The following is a 17,334-nucleotide window of genomic DNA, read 5'->3' as shown; positions in this document are numbered from 1 at the left end:
TGTAACTTGAAAAATACCTCCAAACAAGACAATCAATAGAAGAACCGAGCTAAAGAGAAAAGGTATTTGTCAGAAGAAACTTGGCATACATGTTACACTTTTTCCATCTGATTATTTTAGTCTTCTTCCTGTGAAATCCAATTTCCTTAAGTGACCTCTGTTCATAGGAAACTATTTGGTTTAATCTCTGGGAGCCATAGCATATTTTTAACCATCTCCAAAGGCCAGCTCCCTCTCCAATGAGCGTGCCTGATACCCAAACAGATGTTTTATAACACTCAGCACACATGAGCTCACCACTGGCAAGTCTTTTGCACACAATCAGCCCACAGCTCTTCTCACATCTCCCCTGTCATGCCACAGACCCAAATGCAGGACTCAGAGGCAAGCTTGAGTTCTTACCACAGTAATCAAAGAGCAGAAGATGGAGAGTACAGTTTTGAATTTTCAACTTATTAATATTTTATAAATCTAATGATGAACCCAAAACTATGCAATACGAAAAGTTAGCCAAATTCATCAGTATAAAAAGACTTGCAAACTGGCTGTCCCCAGAGAATTCAGATTACAGTATCTGAGCAAAAAGTCTCAAAAGCAACTCAAATTTTGATGGACCTATAAAATATCAGAGCTGAAAGGCCCCATGGATATTGTCAAGCTAGTGCAAGAACTTTATTTTATATATGAAGACACTTAGGCCCATAGAGAGAAAGGGACTTACTCAAGGTTTTATAATGAGTGTGTGAGTTGTAGAACTGGTGGTAGAACTCTGCCTCCCAGCCCTGACCCACAGAGCAGAAGACAGCCCCACACCACCAGTTTCCTGTCTCTCTCCCCCGTGGACCATCAGTGTCTATGGTTCAAAGCTAGGAAGAAGGCAGAACCCAGTCAACGAGATCTTTGATCTTTCATGACTACACCATGATTGTTCAGAATGTGTCACCTCCAACTAAGATAAAGAGTTTCGTTGAAAAATGGTTTCATCAGACAAATCAATCAAAAGTAACCCCAAAAAAGTATTCTTAGAGGTAACATGTCAAAATTTCTAGTGTGGAAATCAAAGGGAATCATAGCATTCGTGGCACCCCTTCCCCAAGAGCCTAGAAGACAGCCCAATGAGACCATGAGGGCGTGACTGAGGAGACCTAAATTCATAACTGCAAGCTCATGGGCCTTTGATCCTTTGAGAACCTAAACTTGCAGGGAAGAATCTGAGCTAAGAAGGCTTGCTCCACCTCAGAAACCGTTGGGGATATAAACAGTACTTGTTGAGCACCAACTTAAATTTAATAAATAAATAAATAATAAATATTTAATAAATATTAAATAAATTTATAAATATCTCCAGAGGAGAAGACCCAGAGGCCACCTCAGAGATACTCACCCACCAGTTGGGCAACAATGTCGACAGAGAAGAATACCAGATGGCACGTTATCTTCTTTCATTGAACAAATTTTTGCACAGGGCTTCAGGTGGGCCAAGTTGGACATCTGCAATAAAAAAATAAAAAATTAATTTAAATATGTAAGCAAGGACCAAATCACAAAGAGCTGCATATGCCATCAGAGGTATTTAGATTTTATTCTAAAGATAACAGGGAGCCACTGAAGGATTTTGAAGGATTTTGAATTGACCATACTTGTGTTCTGGAAAGATCTCTTGACAGCTACATCAAGAGCTGATGGATTGTGGCCAAGAGCTAAACTGTATGATACCATCTACAAGTGAGTCAGGAAAATATTTACATTTTTAGTCTATATTCAGGATAACCGAGGAAAAAAGGATAAGTGCCTAAGGCAAGTAGAGCTGGTTTTAATTCCACTTCTACCATTTACCACTCTATCATCTTGGGCGCCGTATTTAAATAAGCCCATGCCCTCAGTCTCTTTTCTGTACAGTGAAAATAATGAGTAAAAATGTTGTGCCTCGACATTCCTAATAATCCTCTCAACACCATAAGATTCAGTCAAATCAAAATGGTGCTTTCTAGCCTAGGAGAAAAGCCACCTAACATCCTGCTAAGACACCACTTAGCAAGAGATATTACTGCATTTTCTTCTTAGAATTTAACCAGAGTATTTTGTTGCTAATGTGTGAAAATAATTGGCACTCGTACTTTGTAAATGAGCAAGCCGAGGTAAACTGAGGTCAAAGCCGAACATTGGATCCAAATCAAGCCTCCCAAAAACAATCCTGCAAAGAATTTAACTGGGTTACAAAGACCAGGGTATGAACTGAGAGCTCCAGTCGTCCTAGCAACCTTTTAAGCAAACACTGGTGCAGATTTGCTGGCATATATGACACTGAGAACATCTGGCCTTTCTATTATCCTCTCACAAGCAAAAAATGATGTCGTGTAAACTGATCTTTAGGCCAATTATATGGTCTAAGTGTTACAGTGTTTGTGTTGGCTCCTCCAGTTCCAGGTTTTAAGAACTTAATTTGTAGCCACACCCCTCCCTGAAGTCCTAATTGCATCTTACTGTAACCGACCCCAGGGATTTGTTTATGCCAAGTTTGTACCTTTCTTCAGGACGATAAATATGTGTAGATGCATCATCAGTCAACTGTGTGTGCAAAGCATGGTGGGAGGTCCTATAAGAATCAGTTACAGGAGTTTCGTGCCATGGGAAGGTAGAGAGAGGGCATAAGACAATGGACTCTGGGGACGGCTCTGGTCCCATGTTCAGGGCTACATTCCCCCCTCCTACACCAGTTTTGTTATGGAAGCCAGGTGCGCACTGTGGAGGCTCTAGGCTGCCACTCACTTAGAAGGCACTAAACTAGGAGTCAGAAAACCTGATCCTACCTCCAACTGGCCTTCCTACCCTAGACAAGGTCATTATTGTGTCTGAGCATCTGTTTCTCCATCTAGACTCCATTTCAGTTACAAACTCCATGTGGTAGGCACTGTTCCAAGGCCTTCATCAACATTGATTAAGTTAATCCTCGTAATGACTCTAAGTGGCAGGCGACATTATTATCCCCACCCCATGTCACGCAGTGGGGGCATGGAGGAGACAGTAAGCTGGCCCCCACCCAGTCTTGCCTGCTTACTAAGAGCTCTGGGCTGCTGTGCTCAGCTCTAATGGGCTGGGGTACCTAATGAACCATCTTTTATTCTGTAGAATCCTTTCACACTTTCTTGAAGACATATGGGGATCCTAATCTGGGTTATGAACCCATGTACTGGTAGAAGAAGGCGGGGAGCTCCTGATTTTGTCTCTGGACAAAATAGCCTCTGATAAAAATATTAGCATTACAGTGTGTGAAACAGTAAACAGTCCTCTGAATTAGCATCCCTCCTCTCTCTACTGCAGCCCCCCCCACCCCACCCCAGGGAGGGAGCTGTGGGATGGCCAGCCCTCAGGGAAATCTGAAGCCATATGGGGACTTGACCCCAGGCACCAGCAACTCCATCTTCAGGATCAGAATTCTCCTTCATCTTCAGAGGAAATGAATCTTTTGAGCCTCTTTATCTGACTTGGCCTGTCTAGGAACAAAGGGCAGAATATGTAGTACAGTAAATCCCAACTCTGAGTCGTCCATTACAGGAATTTATCACAGATGGTAATCATTAGGACTTTAACATTCTTGAAGGAAAGAGCTTTATCCAGAATTATAAATAAACTATTCCCAAGGCTTAGATTTATAAAGCCGTGCTAAAAAACAAAATTCAACTGAATAAAATTTAAAGATCTTATTGGCTTTACTCAACAATTCATGAATCAGGCTATATCCCAGCTAGCAAATAGAAAGGAGCTCCAAGGAGCTGTACAAAATGGAGACTTTTATAGGCAGAAGGGGGCAGGGACAGGAAAGAGTGGGTTACCTCATCTTTCTTTGAGGGACAGAAGGGACCTTTCAGGCAGATTACCTCACTAATGCTGACCAGGAAATTCCAGATTGACAGGTTTAAGATTACACTTCTGGGAATGTTTGAAACTGCAATTAAGTTAGGTATTGAATCTTGATTTGCTGATATGGGGATTAGCATAGGTGACTCCATTTTAGGCCTGTTGTCTCTCTTTTTTTAATAGCTGTAAGAGGATTGCTTAGGGGGTGCCTGGATGGCTCAGTCATTAAGTGTCTGCCTTCGGTTCAAGTCATGATCATGATCCCGGGGTCCTGGCATCAAGCCCCATATTGGGCACCCTACTCAGAGAGGAGCCTTCCTTCTCCCTCATCCCTCCCCCTGCCCCTGCTCCTTCTCTCTCTCGTTCCCTCTCTCTCAAATAAATAAATCGAATCTTTAAAAAAAAAAAGGAGGGCTTCTTGGACAACTGGGAACTTATAGCACTGGGTTACAAAGTCAACCTAACCTGTAAGAGCTTCACACTGACTGACCTGGGAATTCTGGGCAATGCCATGAGGAGATGGGGACTTATTTCTGCAGTTAGCTAGCCCCCAATCAGAATTTAACAAGGTTAGGCTTTGTTCTAACCTCATGAAATGCAAACTCGGGAATGGGGTGCTGGCATCTAAATATGGCATTGTAATTCCTAAGCCAGTGGTGGAGCAGCAGAGTGCAAAACAAGGCTGCTGCCTTCCAGAAGTTTCTCATCTGATCAAGGAGGCAAGGCATTCACCAATCAAACAACTAGAGATTATAGTTTGCAGGCTTCTGTGTGTGACATAGACTGTAACTAGAGAATCCAAGGAGGGAAGAAAAGGCTACATGAAGGCTGAAGTCATCAGGGAAAGATTGGGGGGTGGGAGGAGTAGGGGGAAGGAAGGGACTGACTTAGGATGCGGATGAGTTGGGTGGGTGCATGTGAGGCCAGGTTGGCTCAGCCTCCATTGTCTCCCACAATGCATCGTGCCCCTGCTATGACTCTCGGCCCGAGCCACGTCTCAGGTCATGCACTTGTATCTCCTATAGGTGATTGTGCCTTAAATTCCACAAACTCGCCCTCTTCATTCCCCCTCGACCCCTTCCTCCAAAGGCCTGTAAAGGGAAAGTCCAGCCTCTCTAGACATAGCCCATCCAGGGCAGATGCCCCGTGCTGGGCACCCATCCTGGAGGGTGAAGCTGGGAAAAACCCACCCACCATCTCCAGCCCCAGTATAGCGTCGTATTGGGTTAGGATGAGCAGGAGAGAGAGAAAGGGGGAGGACAGCCCGGAAGTCACGTGCCCCCACCCCACCTCCTTGGTGGGGAGGGATTCTGCAGACATCCAGGACACACAGTAGAAGGGACAACAAGATGTCCTGCAGGCCCAGGACATTTGGAGGAAGGCTAGGACCCCACTAGGATGGGTCCACATCCTGCCCAGGCAAAGCAGGAGATTCTGATGCCAAAAGTGAACGGAGCACAGGCACAGGAAGGAGAATGTCATCTGTTGGGGGGAGGAAGATGGCAGGGCACGCAGGACTGACTTTGGAGAGCTGAGAGGTAACACCACAAAGGAGAGAGGGCTACTTGGGCTGGCTGCAGGTTCCGGACTTTCTAGAGGCTGCTGTAGGGCCTCTAGGTATTTGCTCTGCATTGTCCAGTGAGGTCCCCAGGAAGGAGGGTAGCAGGGGAAGGCTAGGGAAGCAGAATTCAGGGCAGATGTCTGCTTTACAATGAAATATCCCCAGGCTCTAACTCTTAAGAACCTAAGCATGCCTGAACAGATGCGGCAGCATCTGGAAGAAGCGGGACTGCCCCAACCAAGATCAAGAGCAGGAGAAATCGTTTATGACGGAGCTTTGGGGATGGCAGGGACATGGAGGGGGAAGCTGTATCGACTGGTATCTTGTCCACAGCAGGAAGGGGAGCTGCCTCCTTAAGTCACCCCTCAGCGCCAATGGCCTAAGGGGGCAGAAGTTGATTGGGAGAGGCAAATGCATGAGCACCTCTTAGAGTCACCCTGGTTTGCCACCTTCATGCAGCACAGATCACAGACGGACTGAGCTCGAATTACAGTACAGGAAAAACTCATGGTGTCTGCCTGCTACTGCCTTTAGGAGTATCACCAAAAGCAGTTGAAACAAGTTCCCTTTGTTTAAAAAATGTGGAGTCCCCTGCCTCCTTAGAAGACATGAGAATGAGAATGTGGCAGCAAAAAGAGAGGTTCTGGAGCCTCTTTGGGATTCAATCACCAACCGCCACCTCTCCCTGGTTATGTGGCCTTGGGAAAGGCATTTACCGTTTCTAAGCCTCAGTTTCCCCACCTATGAACTAGAATATTTGATAACAGTTCCTGGCTGGCAAGGCTGTTGAGATGAAATCCGATGACCTCTGTAAACAGCTTGACCCCGCGTGTCCAGTTAAGGTCCGTTCCCTCTTCTTCCTCCCCTTTGAGAGAGACCCTCAGGGAAAATGAATTATAACAAATAATTTTACAACCCAGTAAGCCCAGAAAAAAAAGAAATGGGGAATTTATTTGTTAAGTTCTACCATATGTCAGGAGAGTACTGTCATAAACATTGTGTCTGCTTTCTACATGTTTCTTTCAAGCTGCTCACCTGGCCTCCCTTCTGCCCTGATGTAAACAGCAAATAACAGCTCACATGTCCCTCTCTCTGATTCTCTTCCAGGGGCGCTGTATCAACTTCACCAGAGTCAAGAACAATCAGCCCACCAAGTACCCTCTCAACAACGCCTACCACACCACCTCACCGCCTCCCCCCCCCCCTTATACTCCCCCCCCCCCCCCTCCCCCCCCCCCTTCCACCCTTCCCCCTCCTCCTCAGGCTCCACCTCCCAACAGGGCGCCACCCCCCTCCCGACCTCCCCCTAGACCTTCTGTCTAGAACCCAAAGTTCACGCTCTGGGCTCTTAGAAACTTTGGGGAGGAGGCTCCTCTGTGGTGTTAGAATAAGTCTTTCCAGTTAGGGGAGGCTTCTGCTTTGGAAATGAGTGGTGATAAAGCCCACTGACCTTCACACACCTTAAAAATTGGTAGGTAATGCCAATGCATCGACAATTGTGATCAGCAGAAGAAACAGAAATTTTGAAATGCCTGAAAACAAATGATGAGGCACCTACAGTCACAATTATAACCAGCCAGCCATCATCTCTAGAAGGTTCCAGAGACAGTGAAACTGCTGAGATGCTCTTAAATGGGATTGGTCTCATGGAGACCAATAAGAAAATCATTTCTCTGAGGGTGAAACACAGTCGGATGGATAAGAAGTAACACTGCTGGGTTTCTAAATGCTGCCTTCCCTCCTCCACCTCCATCACTTGACCCTGGACCCTTGGTCTAGGAACCAAGGAATCTTCACTCAAGAAGGTGAAAACACTCTGCCTACAACTTTAGGAAAAGCTTGGGGTCCCCATTGTGGCAAGAAACTCAACATCAGACAGGTATCCAAAAGCATGTTTGCCTGGGATTTGCGAAGGAGTAAAAACATATGCCTTATTTTCCTTTCCAATTCTCCCAGTTTCCAAGCGAGAAAGAGAGCAGGTGTTTACAGATGGAAAAAGTTATGTTGCCACGTTGCTGTGTAAGTGAAATCAGGTGTGTGCATTGACTGGAGAGTACTGATGAGAGCATCAGACAGTTTCTAAAACCCACAGGCCACGAGCAGCTAGCGGTGGCTGGCTTTGGCCCGATATGGTCCACTAATCAACAGACAATGGCATTGTTGAAGAGCAACCTGTTAATGATTCATGTTAAAAATCAAGATTAGGCTTCGGTTTAAATCACGTAAGATATGAAAAAGTGACTAATCCCATTTTTCAGAGACAAATGTGCGTTGATCTTCCCAAAATGGCATCACTAGCACCTACCATACAATCTCTGTGGTTGGTTTCTTTCTTTCTTTCTTTCTTTTTCTTTCTTTCTTTCTTGGTAAAGTTGTATACCAGAGATTTGTAGGTAGAGTTGAGAGACAATGGTCATAACATAATATGGAAACCATCTCCAGGTTCTTTAATTAACCACACAAAAAAAGCCATGTATGTGTAGATGCAAATATATTTCTCCTTGGCTTTTCAACATACTCATAAATATAAGCTGTCAACCCAGGAGGAATATACTAGATGTTCTGCCTGAAATTCCCACCAGGCCTGGGATCCAACCCATTCCTCCAAGTCTTTCTGAATCTGTTGCCATCAGTAAGCCCTATAATCGCTTTCTAAACATTGGGCTTCATCATCCAGGGTGAAAACAGAGGGCCTCCGGTATCCCCAATCAAAATTATCTCCCCCTCCAGCTTTCTGCAGGTCTTAAAATTCCTCTCCCAAACTGCTCAAAGTCTTAAATCTTTTCTGGAACAAAGCAGAATATAAAATAAATATAAACTTGGTGCTTTGGATTATGGTCTCCAAATATCCTTCAAGAACCTATCAAGCCAGCCTGATTCTTAACACCTTACTTAGAACAGAGATATAAGGACCTGGCATGCATTCCATCAACACCAATTCTTATAGCCATGGCAGCCATTGTTCATCAATCATAGCACTATCCATGAAGCCCAACAATTTCTTCACAGTCCTCACACCACAAGTTCAAGGAGCCACCATTAATCCAGTCAGAATTTGAGAGAGAGATGAGCCCTATTTTCCATCCCCACTTTAGAAAGCAGAAACAAACAGGAATTGCTTGGAGGAATGGGGAATCCTTGGGCATAAAAGGTACAGTCAGGGGAACACAGATCTCGGCAGTGCCCTAGTGGGGGACCACATGCACTAAATCCACAGCACCAATGCCAAACTGACACATCTCTAAGTGTACCTCAGACCCAGCCTTTCTCCCAGCCTGCCACTTCCAAATGCCCCGCCTTCTCATAGAGCTAAAGTCAGAGATGGTTTCCAGGCCTTAGAAAAGCAACCTCCCTTTGCCACCCGCTCATCCTGGCCTGTATTGTCTATTCTTACAACACGAAGCTTCTTTAGTATAGTCCCTCATGAACCAGGGGCCGCAATGTCTCAGTCGCCTACAGTGACATTACTGGTCTCCGGCAAACCATTCAGTAGGAGAATGGGCTCCCCAGGCTCACAGCATAGAGACGTTGAGCCCATGGCAACTGTTTTGACTGCTGGCAGTACAGAACAGTCCACCCCACACCACTGCCGCCTGACTCACTGCGGCCATAAGAAAGTTCAAGCCAAGATACAGACATTGTACAAGATGGCGGGCACCATTCAAGATCTCAGCGGCACATTAATGAGAAGCCCTGTGCAGTTTCCACGTCTTGGTGAACTTTCGGATGAATAGGGAACTGCAAAGATGTGCTGATCTCCAAGAGGATTAGCAGGGTTTGTCCTTAAAATGGACTCATCATGTCATCCCTAGTCATTCAGAATTTACATTTGAGAAGGTGAAACTTCTAGACTATACGAATAAGGCAATATAGGCTCGTACATTTTTGTTAAAGACAAAATTCTTTAACTGACTTATAAATCTATCAGTACTTGTATCATTCCCTGTAAAAGGCAGCAGACATATGATTGTCATCAGGAAACTGCACAAAATTATATTTTCAACCCCCATGTTATTGTCCTTGTGAAGTTTTTTTTAAATAAAAACCAATTTTTTGTTGTATATATTCGTATTCCATGTGTTAGATGGAAGCATTTCCTATCCAGTGTGAATAAAAAGGACGGTTGTAGTAAATTATTATAAAGCCAATGATATTTCATGGCAGGTTATTCTACCAAGCTGTGCTTGTTGGTTTTCCCATGACTGTATTGCTTTTCTAAATGTACAAATAGTTACCAAAATGACGAGACCCCTGTTTGCACAGCATTAATAAGAACGTTGAGTTCCATGGTCCTCTCCATTGAAGAACAGCTTACAAACAGTTTCTGGCCTGGAGCTCTGCACATACTCCAGTGAGACTGTAGAAGTTCTCTCTCTGACCAAGGTCAAGAACAGAGCAGGTGGGCAAATTAATGAATAGACTTGGATATCTGGCCATGGGTCACCTCATTGTAAATAGCACTAAAAGGGGCCAAGATGATTCTGATGTCTCATAAACACTAGAGTCCAAACACTGTCATATGAGAAAAATCCACCAAAGAACTAGAAAAAATAATAATAATCGTGAGATAGTAAGTTTCAGCCCAATGCCAACTCAATAAAAACAATTAATGCTGTGTAAAATGGGTTGAATTAGCTTGAGAACTATATAAAGATATATGCAGTGAAAAGCCTGTTAATGCACACCAGATGGGAATGGGGTATTCTAGTCAATTACCTTTTCTAGTTATCTGAGCTCTATTATATTATTGTACTTGGATAACCAACTTAAAAGAATTAGAATATGATTTTTTAAAATACACTTAACATTAAACTCTTCTACTAGTTCTTTCTTCTTTCCATGATAATTCAGAAGACAGTTATGGATCTCGAGTGAGTCTTTGTTATAAAAAATCAGTTATCACTGTACCCTGCTATAGGAGACTGGGCTAACCCTGCACAATGACAAACTCTGGAAGTTGCTTTTTTTAAAAAAAAAAAATAAATAAATTCCTAAAATCATCTCTTTTACTGGCTATTCGTCTCTTTGTTATGAAAATAAAATGTAGATTGTTCAAGGGCTTAACATTTCGATGATAATAAAATGACTGTTGTTATGCAAATTAAATTGTATTTCTCAAATCATTATTTAAGTTCTTTACTGTCTCCATTATTGCCATTTTTTTCCTTCAGCTGTCCAACATTCAAAATACTCTCTATTTCTAGTAACTGTTTTAAAATTTAAAAAGTAAACCAAGCTAAATGAAAATATAAAGTAAAAAGTGGAGACAAAGAAGCAGCCAGAAAAAAAACTACAGGTTCAGTTAGGATTGTATCTGGCTGCCTTCACAAGATCTGTGGCTGTGACTGATTTGACTCACATAGCAAGGACTCCAGCGGTTTGCAGCTGCTCAAGACACCAGGCAACCACTGAGTTTTTATGCTGTAATGAGCACTGGGTATTATATAAGACTGATGAATCACAGACCTGTACCCCTGAAGCCAATAATACATTATATGGTGATTAATTGAATTTAAGTTTTAAAAATAAGTAAATAAAACTATAAAAAGATGGGGCGCCTGGGTGGCTCAGCGGGTTAAAGCCTCTGCCTTCGGCTCAGGTCATGATCCCAGAGTTCTGGGATCGAGCCCCGCATCGGGCTCTCTGCTCAGCAGGGAGCCTGCTTCCTGCTCTCTCTCTCTCTCTGCCTGCCTCTCCGCCTGCTTGTGATTTCTGTCAAGTAAATAAATAAAATCTTAAAAAAAAAAAAAAAAACCATAAAAAGAAAGAAGCCAGGCAGTAAATACCCTTCCTTCCGTATATACCTCAAAATATTTTCATTATATCTGCAATTCTGATACAAATCATTTAATTCTTCTTTGCAGTTTCAACGCAGCTCCTCCATTTAAATTTTTTGTAGGTAGCTGAGCATCTTTCTAGTTCCTGAGTTTGTTCTTTAACCTTAAGAACAAAACTTCATTAAGCCTTGAATGCATCTTAATTGGAATAAAACCAACTGCAAACAGAAAATCATGCCACACTTTTTCCAAAATTCCAATCGTTTTACTTTTTAATAGCTTTTTGGGCACAGGCACATTTTTAAATTATATCTTTAATCATTAAATGGTTTTGAGATAACTGGCTAGCAATTTGAAAGGAAAAAGAAAACTTGGAGCCCTACCTTACTCCTTGCACCAAAATTAACTTCAGCTGTATTTAATTTAAGGGTAACAAATAAAATAAGGCAAGTACTAGAAATGGAAAAAATATTTGCTCTATCTTATGAAGAATTTTTAAATCCTACATATTGCTCATATTACCAACCAACTTTCTCATGAAATCTCTTCAACTACCCTAAGGCTCCAATGCATTAAGTTGAACAAAGAAAGGGACCATTACAGACAGAAATAAGGTCACTGATCAGGTGCTGACTGTGAACTTAAGCAGGAGATCTATAGTTTTTCATCATTAATCCAAATTTTATGCCCTCAGATAAATATGTTTCTCTGGAGTCTCACTTAAGTGTAGAACCACCAATATAACACTTTGGCCTTCTAAACACATTGCAAACAAGTGCTTAGAATAACCAAGCATGGCTATATGCAAAACAGATGGGTGTACTCTGATTACAACTATACTATGTTGGCTTTAACCACCATGTCCTCATAAAATTTATATCTAAACAAATCAGAAGCCTTATAATTCCACTAGGTGTAACTGCCTGTCCTTTTTATTCAACATCCAAATGGTCAATTATATAAATTCTTCCTTCTTCACTGAAAGCGGGACATTTTAATTTCTGTAGTTCGAAACTGTGCAGCATCTCCTTTATTTACTTTTAAATATCATTTCACAATGTACTTAAAAGGCAACACCAACAGCTAACAAAATTCTGCCTAAGTCACTTAAGAGCTCAAAACAAAATTCTGTTAAAAGATGTTCAATTAGGGGCTCCTGGGGGGCTCAGTCAGTAAAGCATCTGACTCTTGGTTTCCACTCAGGTCATGAGCTCAGGCTGGGATCAAGCTCCCCACACCCACCCCTTTAGGCTCCCCTTCAGCGGGGAGTTTGCTGGATTCTCTCTCCCTTTCGGACTCCCTCTACCCCTCTCCAACGCACAGGCATGTGCACGCATGCACTCTCCTTAAAATAAAATAGATCATAAATTTTAAAAGATGTTCAACTAATTGTGCACGTTCAGTACCTTAATGGGCATTTTAGTTACTAGTTGCTTATAAACATTAAAATAAATATAACTCATAAAAGACATTTTCCTTTGTGTAGTGAAGTGGTTTGCATGCTAGCAAACATTTTTAAAGTAAAGAAATGTTGGGTATGAGTGCTAAGAGTCCAGAAAACATTCATTTTCTTCTGAAAGGGAAGTCTTTTTTTTTTTTAATTTTATTTTATTTTTATTTGAGAGACAGAGATCACAAGTAGGCAGAGAAGCAGGCAGAGGGAGAGAGGAAGAAGCAGACTCCCCGAGGAGCAGAGAGCCCGATGTGGGGCTCGATCCCAGGACCCTGGGATCATGACCTGAGCCGAAGGCAGCGGCTTAACCCACTGAGCCACCCAGGTGCCCCTGAAAGGGAAGTCTTAAGGCAAGACTCAGCCACCCATCACAACCCCTTTCAAAAATGCATCCCCAAGAACCACTGAAAACGTACAGCCATCTCTCTTCACATTTTTTTAAATACGAGCACTTTAACTTTCCCTTCCCTGTGAGCCGCACCCCAACTCTGTAGGAGACAGAGCGCCTGTCTTTTTGCTTAGTTTTACGTTTGAAAAGTATTTACTGGACACCTATAGATTCTGTGAAACCTACTTGAAATTAATGACAATATGCATTTCCAACCAAGCTCTTGTAGAAACAGATAAATATTCCACAAGAATGCCAAAAGTGGTTTGTAGATAAGGGGATGCAAAAGCTCTGACGTGCATCTGAAATTGCAGTAACAGGTTTCTCCCTAGCTGGGGTGGATTCCACAGGAAGCAGCCTCTGTCTCTGCCCATGTGGCCCAGGGATTCAAAAGTCAGGATCCGAAGAGTAGAAACGAAGACAACAGGAGAAGGGAAGGTGAGAGGTGGGCTCAAATCGTCTCTTTAGGAAGATTAATTTTCTTTCCTGCTTCAAACAAGCATTTAAGTTTTTGCTACAAATATTCCTTTCTGATGCCTCAGCTGACTGCCTTCTTATCTCTCTGTGCAGACCTGGGTGTAGTGATCGCCTCTCGGTGCTCACACAGACACATCCACATCGTCAGTGTCTGGGTAACACATGTTTGATTGCCCTGCTTTTGCTCGAAAGACTTTCACACTCGTTTACATTTGTATCTCTTCCAGTGATGTAATCACTGCTATGAGGAATAAGACCTGCAGAGGTCCAGGAGGATTTGATTCTAGCCCACTCCTTGTGGGCCTCACCAAAGGTACCGAAGCAAATGCACACTCTGAGCGGGCCCTGCCCACTCCATCTGTTACCTGCTCAGACTGTTTGATTTTAATGCTTAGCTCAATGTTTTTATAGCCTTTTCAATATTTGTTTTAAAAAATAAAGATAATTATTGGTGCCTAGGTGGCTCAGTGTGTTAAAGCCTCCGGCTTCGGCTCAGGTCGTGATCCCAGGGTCCTGGGATGGAGCACCGCATCGGGCTCTCTGCTCAGCGGGGAGCCTGCTTCCCCCTCTCTCTCTGCCTGCCTCTCTGCCTGCTTGTGATCTCTCTCTCTCTGTCAAATAAATAAATAAAATCTTTTTAAAAAAAATAAAAAAATAAATGCTTTTACTTTTCTTAGCAAGTTAGGAATAGGGGAAAAAAAAAAGCTTTCTTCACCTGATAAAAGGTATCCACCAAAACCCCACAAAGACGTTATACTTAATGTCGAAATATATAGAGCTGGCTCAAAAGCCATAAGGAGATGTCCTTGTGAACATGCCTACAAAAGGCGCAACTTGCACTCTAGTCCTTACTTTTAAGGTCACAAACAAAAGCTTATTCAACACTCGTAAGTATACAACACATAAATAAATACAATTATAACAGAATGCATCATGGGGACGCACAGCGTAGAAACCAAAATGTTATATAACCACCAGTTGTCAATCAAAAATGTCAATCAAGGCTAAATTTACATGTACACAAAGCAAGCTTAAAAGGAGGAGCTTCCCAATGCTCCTCCTTCTCCCCCTCAGTAGCCTGCTTCTACTCCTGAAAGTATACTTTACTTATCTACTCAATAAACTCTCTCCACCTATTCTGGTCTCAGATCTCCAATTCTTTGGTGCATCTGGGATAAGAACTAAGAGACCCTGTAACACTAGAAGTATTCTCTTTAAAATAAAAAAGAAAGGATTCTAGCCATCACCATTCTTGTTCACCTTTGGTTCTAGCCAGTGCAATAACACAAAATTACAAAGCAACTGTAAATATCAGGAAGAAAAAAAAATTGTCATTGTTTTCAGACAGTATCATTGCCTACCTAAAAATTCCATGAGAATCATCTTAAAACTTTTACAACTAGTAAGAGGCCAGTGACCTGGCCAGGTACACCATCAGCACCATCAATAACCATGGGCAAGTTGAAAACTACCCATTCATAATAGAAAAAATATAAATTACACGTTTATATTTTGAAAATATTTCTAAATTATATGCAATCATATTACTTATATTTTATATATAAATTGTATATGTACATTAAGAAGAATTAGACTTACCCCCCAAAATGTACAAAACCTATAGGAAGACAACTATAAAATTTTATGAACTATCCTCATTAGAGGGAGATTGGTACTACATTCCCTAATGGGAAAACTTAATACTGAAGAAATGTTGGTTCTCTCACAAATAATCTACAAATTCAAATGAGGACCAATTAAAAAAATCTAGAAAGATTTTTAAATAATTTCAAATGCAGATTCTAAGTTTTAATTAGAAAAGAAAATGGACAACATAGCCAGTATATGGTAATACAACAGAACAATTTTATGATATATGGAAGTTTAGTTTATGGTAACAGTGGAATATCCAAGGACTAATTCTTTAATAAGGGGCTATCTAGTTGGGGGGAAATAAGGTGAAATTCCTATCTCTGCTGCAAAGAAAAACAGATTTCAGATGGATTCAAGAAAAGAGAACACAAGAAAAGTACTTCAAATTAATAATGACTGTGCCCCTTAGTAGCACTGTCTGTGAATGGAAGGTTCTAATAAATCTTACCAATCAGATAGGTCTCAACTCCCAGGAAAAAGCAAGAAAAGGGTAGAGAAAAATGGAAGGGCAGGAGTTGCCAAGGCGAGAGTAAGGAGAAAAAAGAAAAAGGGATCTCTCACCCCCACACTCGGGCACTACAGCAAACATAAATTGGTGTAGCCTCTCTAGTCCATTCTATACATTTGGTGTCTGTCATACGGTAGTTAACCAATGCTAGTTAAATGGACAAACACGTCAGTGAAGAATCTCCACACATCCAATGTTTAAGCAAATCAACAATAGAAATGGAAGCTGTATCTGAGACAATGTTTTGTTTCAAGAACCAGAGGTAATAAGCAAGTCCTCATTTCCCCATTGCCTTTGAGCAAATATGCAAAGCATGGTCTCTCACTGGGTGGTATTGAATGAATTCCTATAAAAATTCATTAACTTCGTCAGCTCCCTGGATTGCTTTTCAATGCATACACATTCTTCCACATTCTATGTCAGCTGAGGTCAAGTCCCTTTTTTGCAGTTGGCCTGGGAGGAAAAATAAGAGTAGATGCCAGGAACTTCGGGCAGGTGCCAGAAGGAAAAAAAGGCGCCAGCACTGGCAGTCACCAGAAGGATCAGCTCCAATTTGCCTCGTTTGTTTATCAAATGTCCTGTCTCAGGACGAGACTCCCTGCCCTTCTACAAATGCATAGAGTGAGACTCGACAGTTTTGTCGTGGCTCATTGAGGAAACAGCAAGAATCCAGAATCAGCAGTCAAGCTGTTGTGATCCCCATTAATGTATCAGTCACTGAAGCAGCTGTTTATTTGTAGATTTATGTTCTGAGATTTCACAACTGCCTGAAAGGGCTTTGTTCCGTCCAGGGTAAGAAGATCTCCTCACCTCGGCTTGCTTCAGTCTGAACTACTAGTAATGTTCCTTTTCTCCCTTTTTTTTTTTGGAAATGAATAGATTTTATTTTTTAAGAATAGTTTTAGGTTTACAGGAAAACTCACAGATAACATGGAGAATTCCCCTACATCCCCTCTTCTCCGTACACAGTTCTCCCGATTATGAACATCTTGCTTTAGTATGGTACATTTGTTATAACTGACACTAAAGTCTATAGTTTACATCAGAGGCCGCTCTTTGGGTTGCAAATGCACATGTATGCACTCCATCTCATCCAGTATCATGCACAATAGTTCTGAGACCCTAAAAAATCCCTTGTGCTTCACCTCTTCCGCCCACCTCCTCTCTCCTCTTGGACCCCCAGAAACCTCTGATATTTTTATGGTCTCCATAGTCTTGCTTTTCCAGAATACCTTAGAGCTGGAATCAGGTAGTGTGTAGACTTTTTAGATTGGCTTCTTTCACTTTGCAATACACATTTAAGTTTCTTCCAAGTCTTTTCATTGTTTGATAGCTCATCTTTTTCTTGCTGAGTAATACTCCATTGTCTGGATGTTTATCCATTCACCTACTGAAAGACACAGATGTTCACATTCTGACTGATTTGAATGGCTCGCAGAAAGGAATCGGTGAGGTGGCTCTATGTTTTCCATAAATATAAATCAAGCATGTTTAATATATTTAAATCATCAGTTGAGGTTTCTTTTTAATTTCAGTTTTTATGTTTGTTTTTTATTAGAAGTTATTTTTGGTTGGCTTTCAAATATGCTTGTTTATCTTTCATAGGCACTGTACCTTAAATTTTGAATCACTTTACTTTCTTTAAATATATTAAACATG

General features: G+C 41.8%; 1 protein-coding gene and 1 long non-coding RNA gene across 3 annotated transcripts in view; one reads left to right on the top strand and one right to left on the bottom strand.

Annotated features, from left to right (window-relative positions):
* ANTXR1 (ANTXR cell adhesion molecule 1) overlaps positions 1-10,419 on the top strand; it is a 212,953-nt gene extending 202,534 nt beyond the window's left edge. Inside the window, exon 18 of the mRNA XM_059405947.1 lies at positions 6,527-10,419. Within this exon, the coding sequence (XP_059261930.1) occupies positions 6,527-6,742 (216 nt within the window). The 3' untranslated portion in view covers positions 6,743-10,419. The remainder of the gene's footprint in view (positions 1-6,526) is intronic.
* Positions 1-17,334, bottom strand: part of LOC132021488 (uncharacterized) — a 175,844-nt gene that overhangs the window by 127,887 nt on the left and 30,623 nt on the right. For both annotated transcript variants that reach the window (XR_009405355.1, XR_009405354.1), the window contains exon 2: positions 1,385-1,491. This is a non-coding gene — a long non-coding RNA (uncharacterized LOC132021488). The remainder of the gene's footprint in view (positions 1-1,384; positions 1,492-17,334) is intronic.

The sequence above is a fragment of the Mustela nigripes genome, chromosome 7 (genome assembly GCF_022355385.1).
Source record: "Mustela nigripes isolate SB6536 chromosome 7, MUSNIG.SB6536, whole genome shotgun sequence".
Lineage (NCBI taxonomy): Eukaryota > Metazoa > Chordata > Mammalia > Carnivora > Mustelidae > Mustela > Mustela nigripes.
Note: the sequence above shows the minus strand (reverse complement) of the source record. Positions and strands in the feature narration are given on the sequence as shown.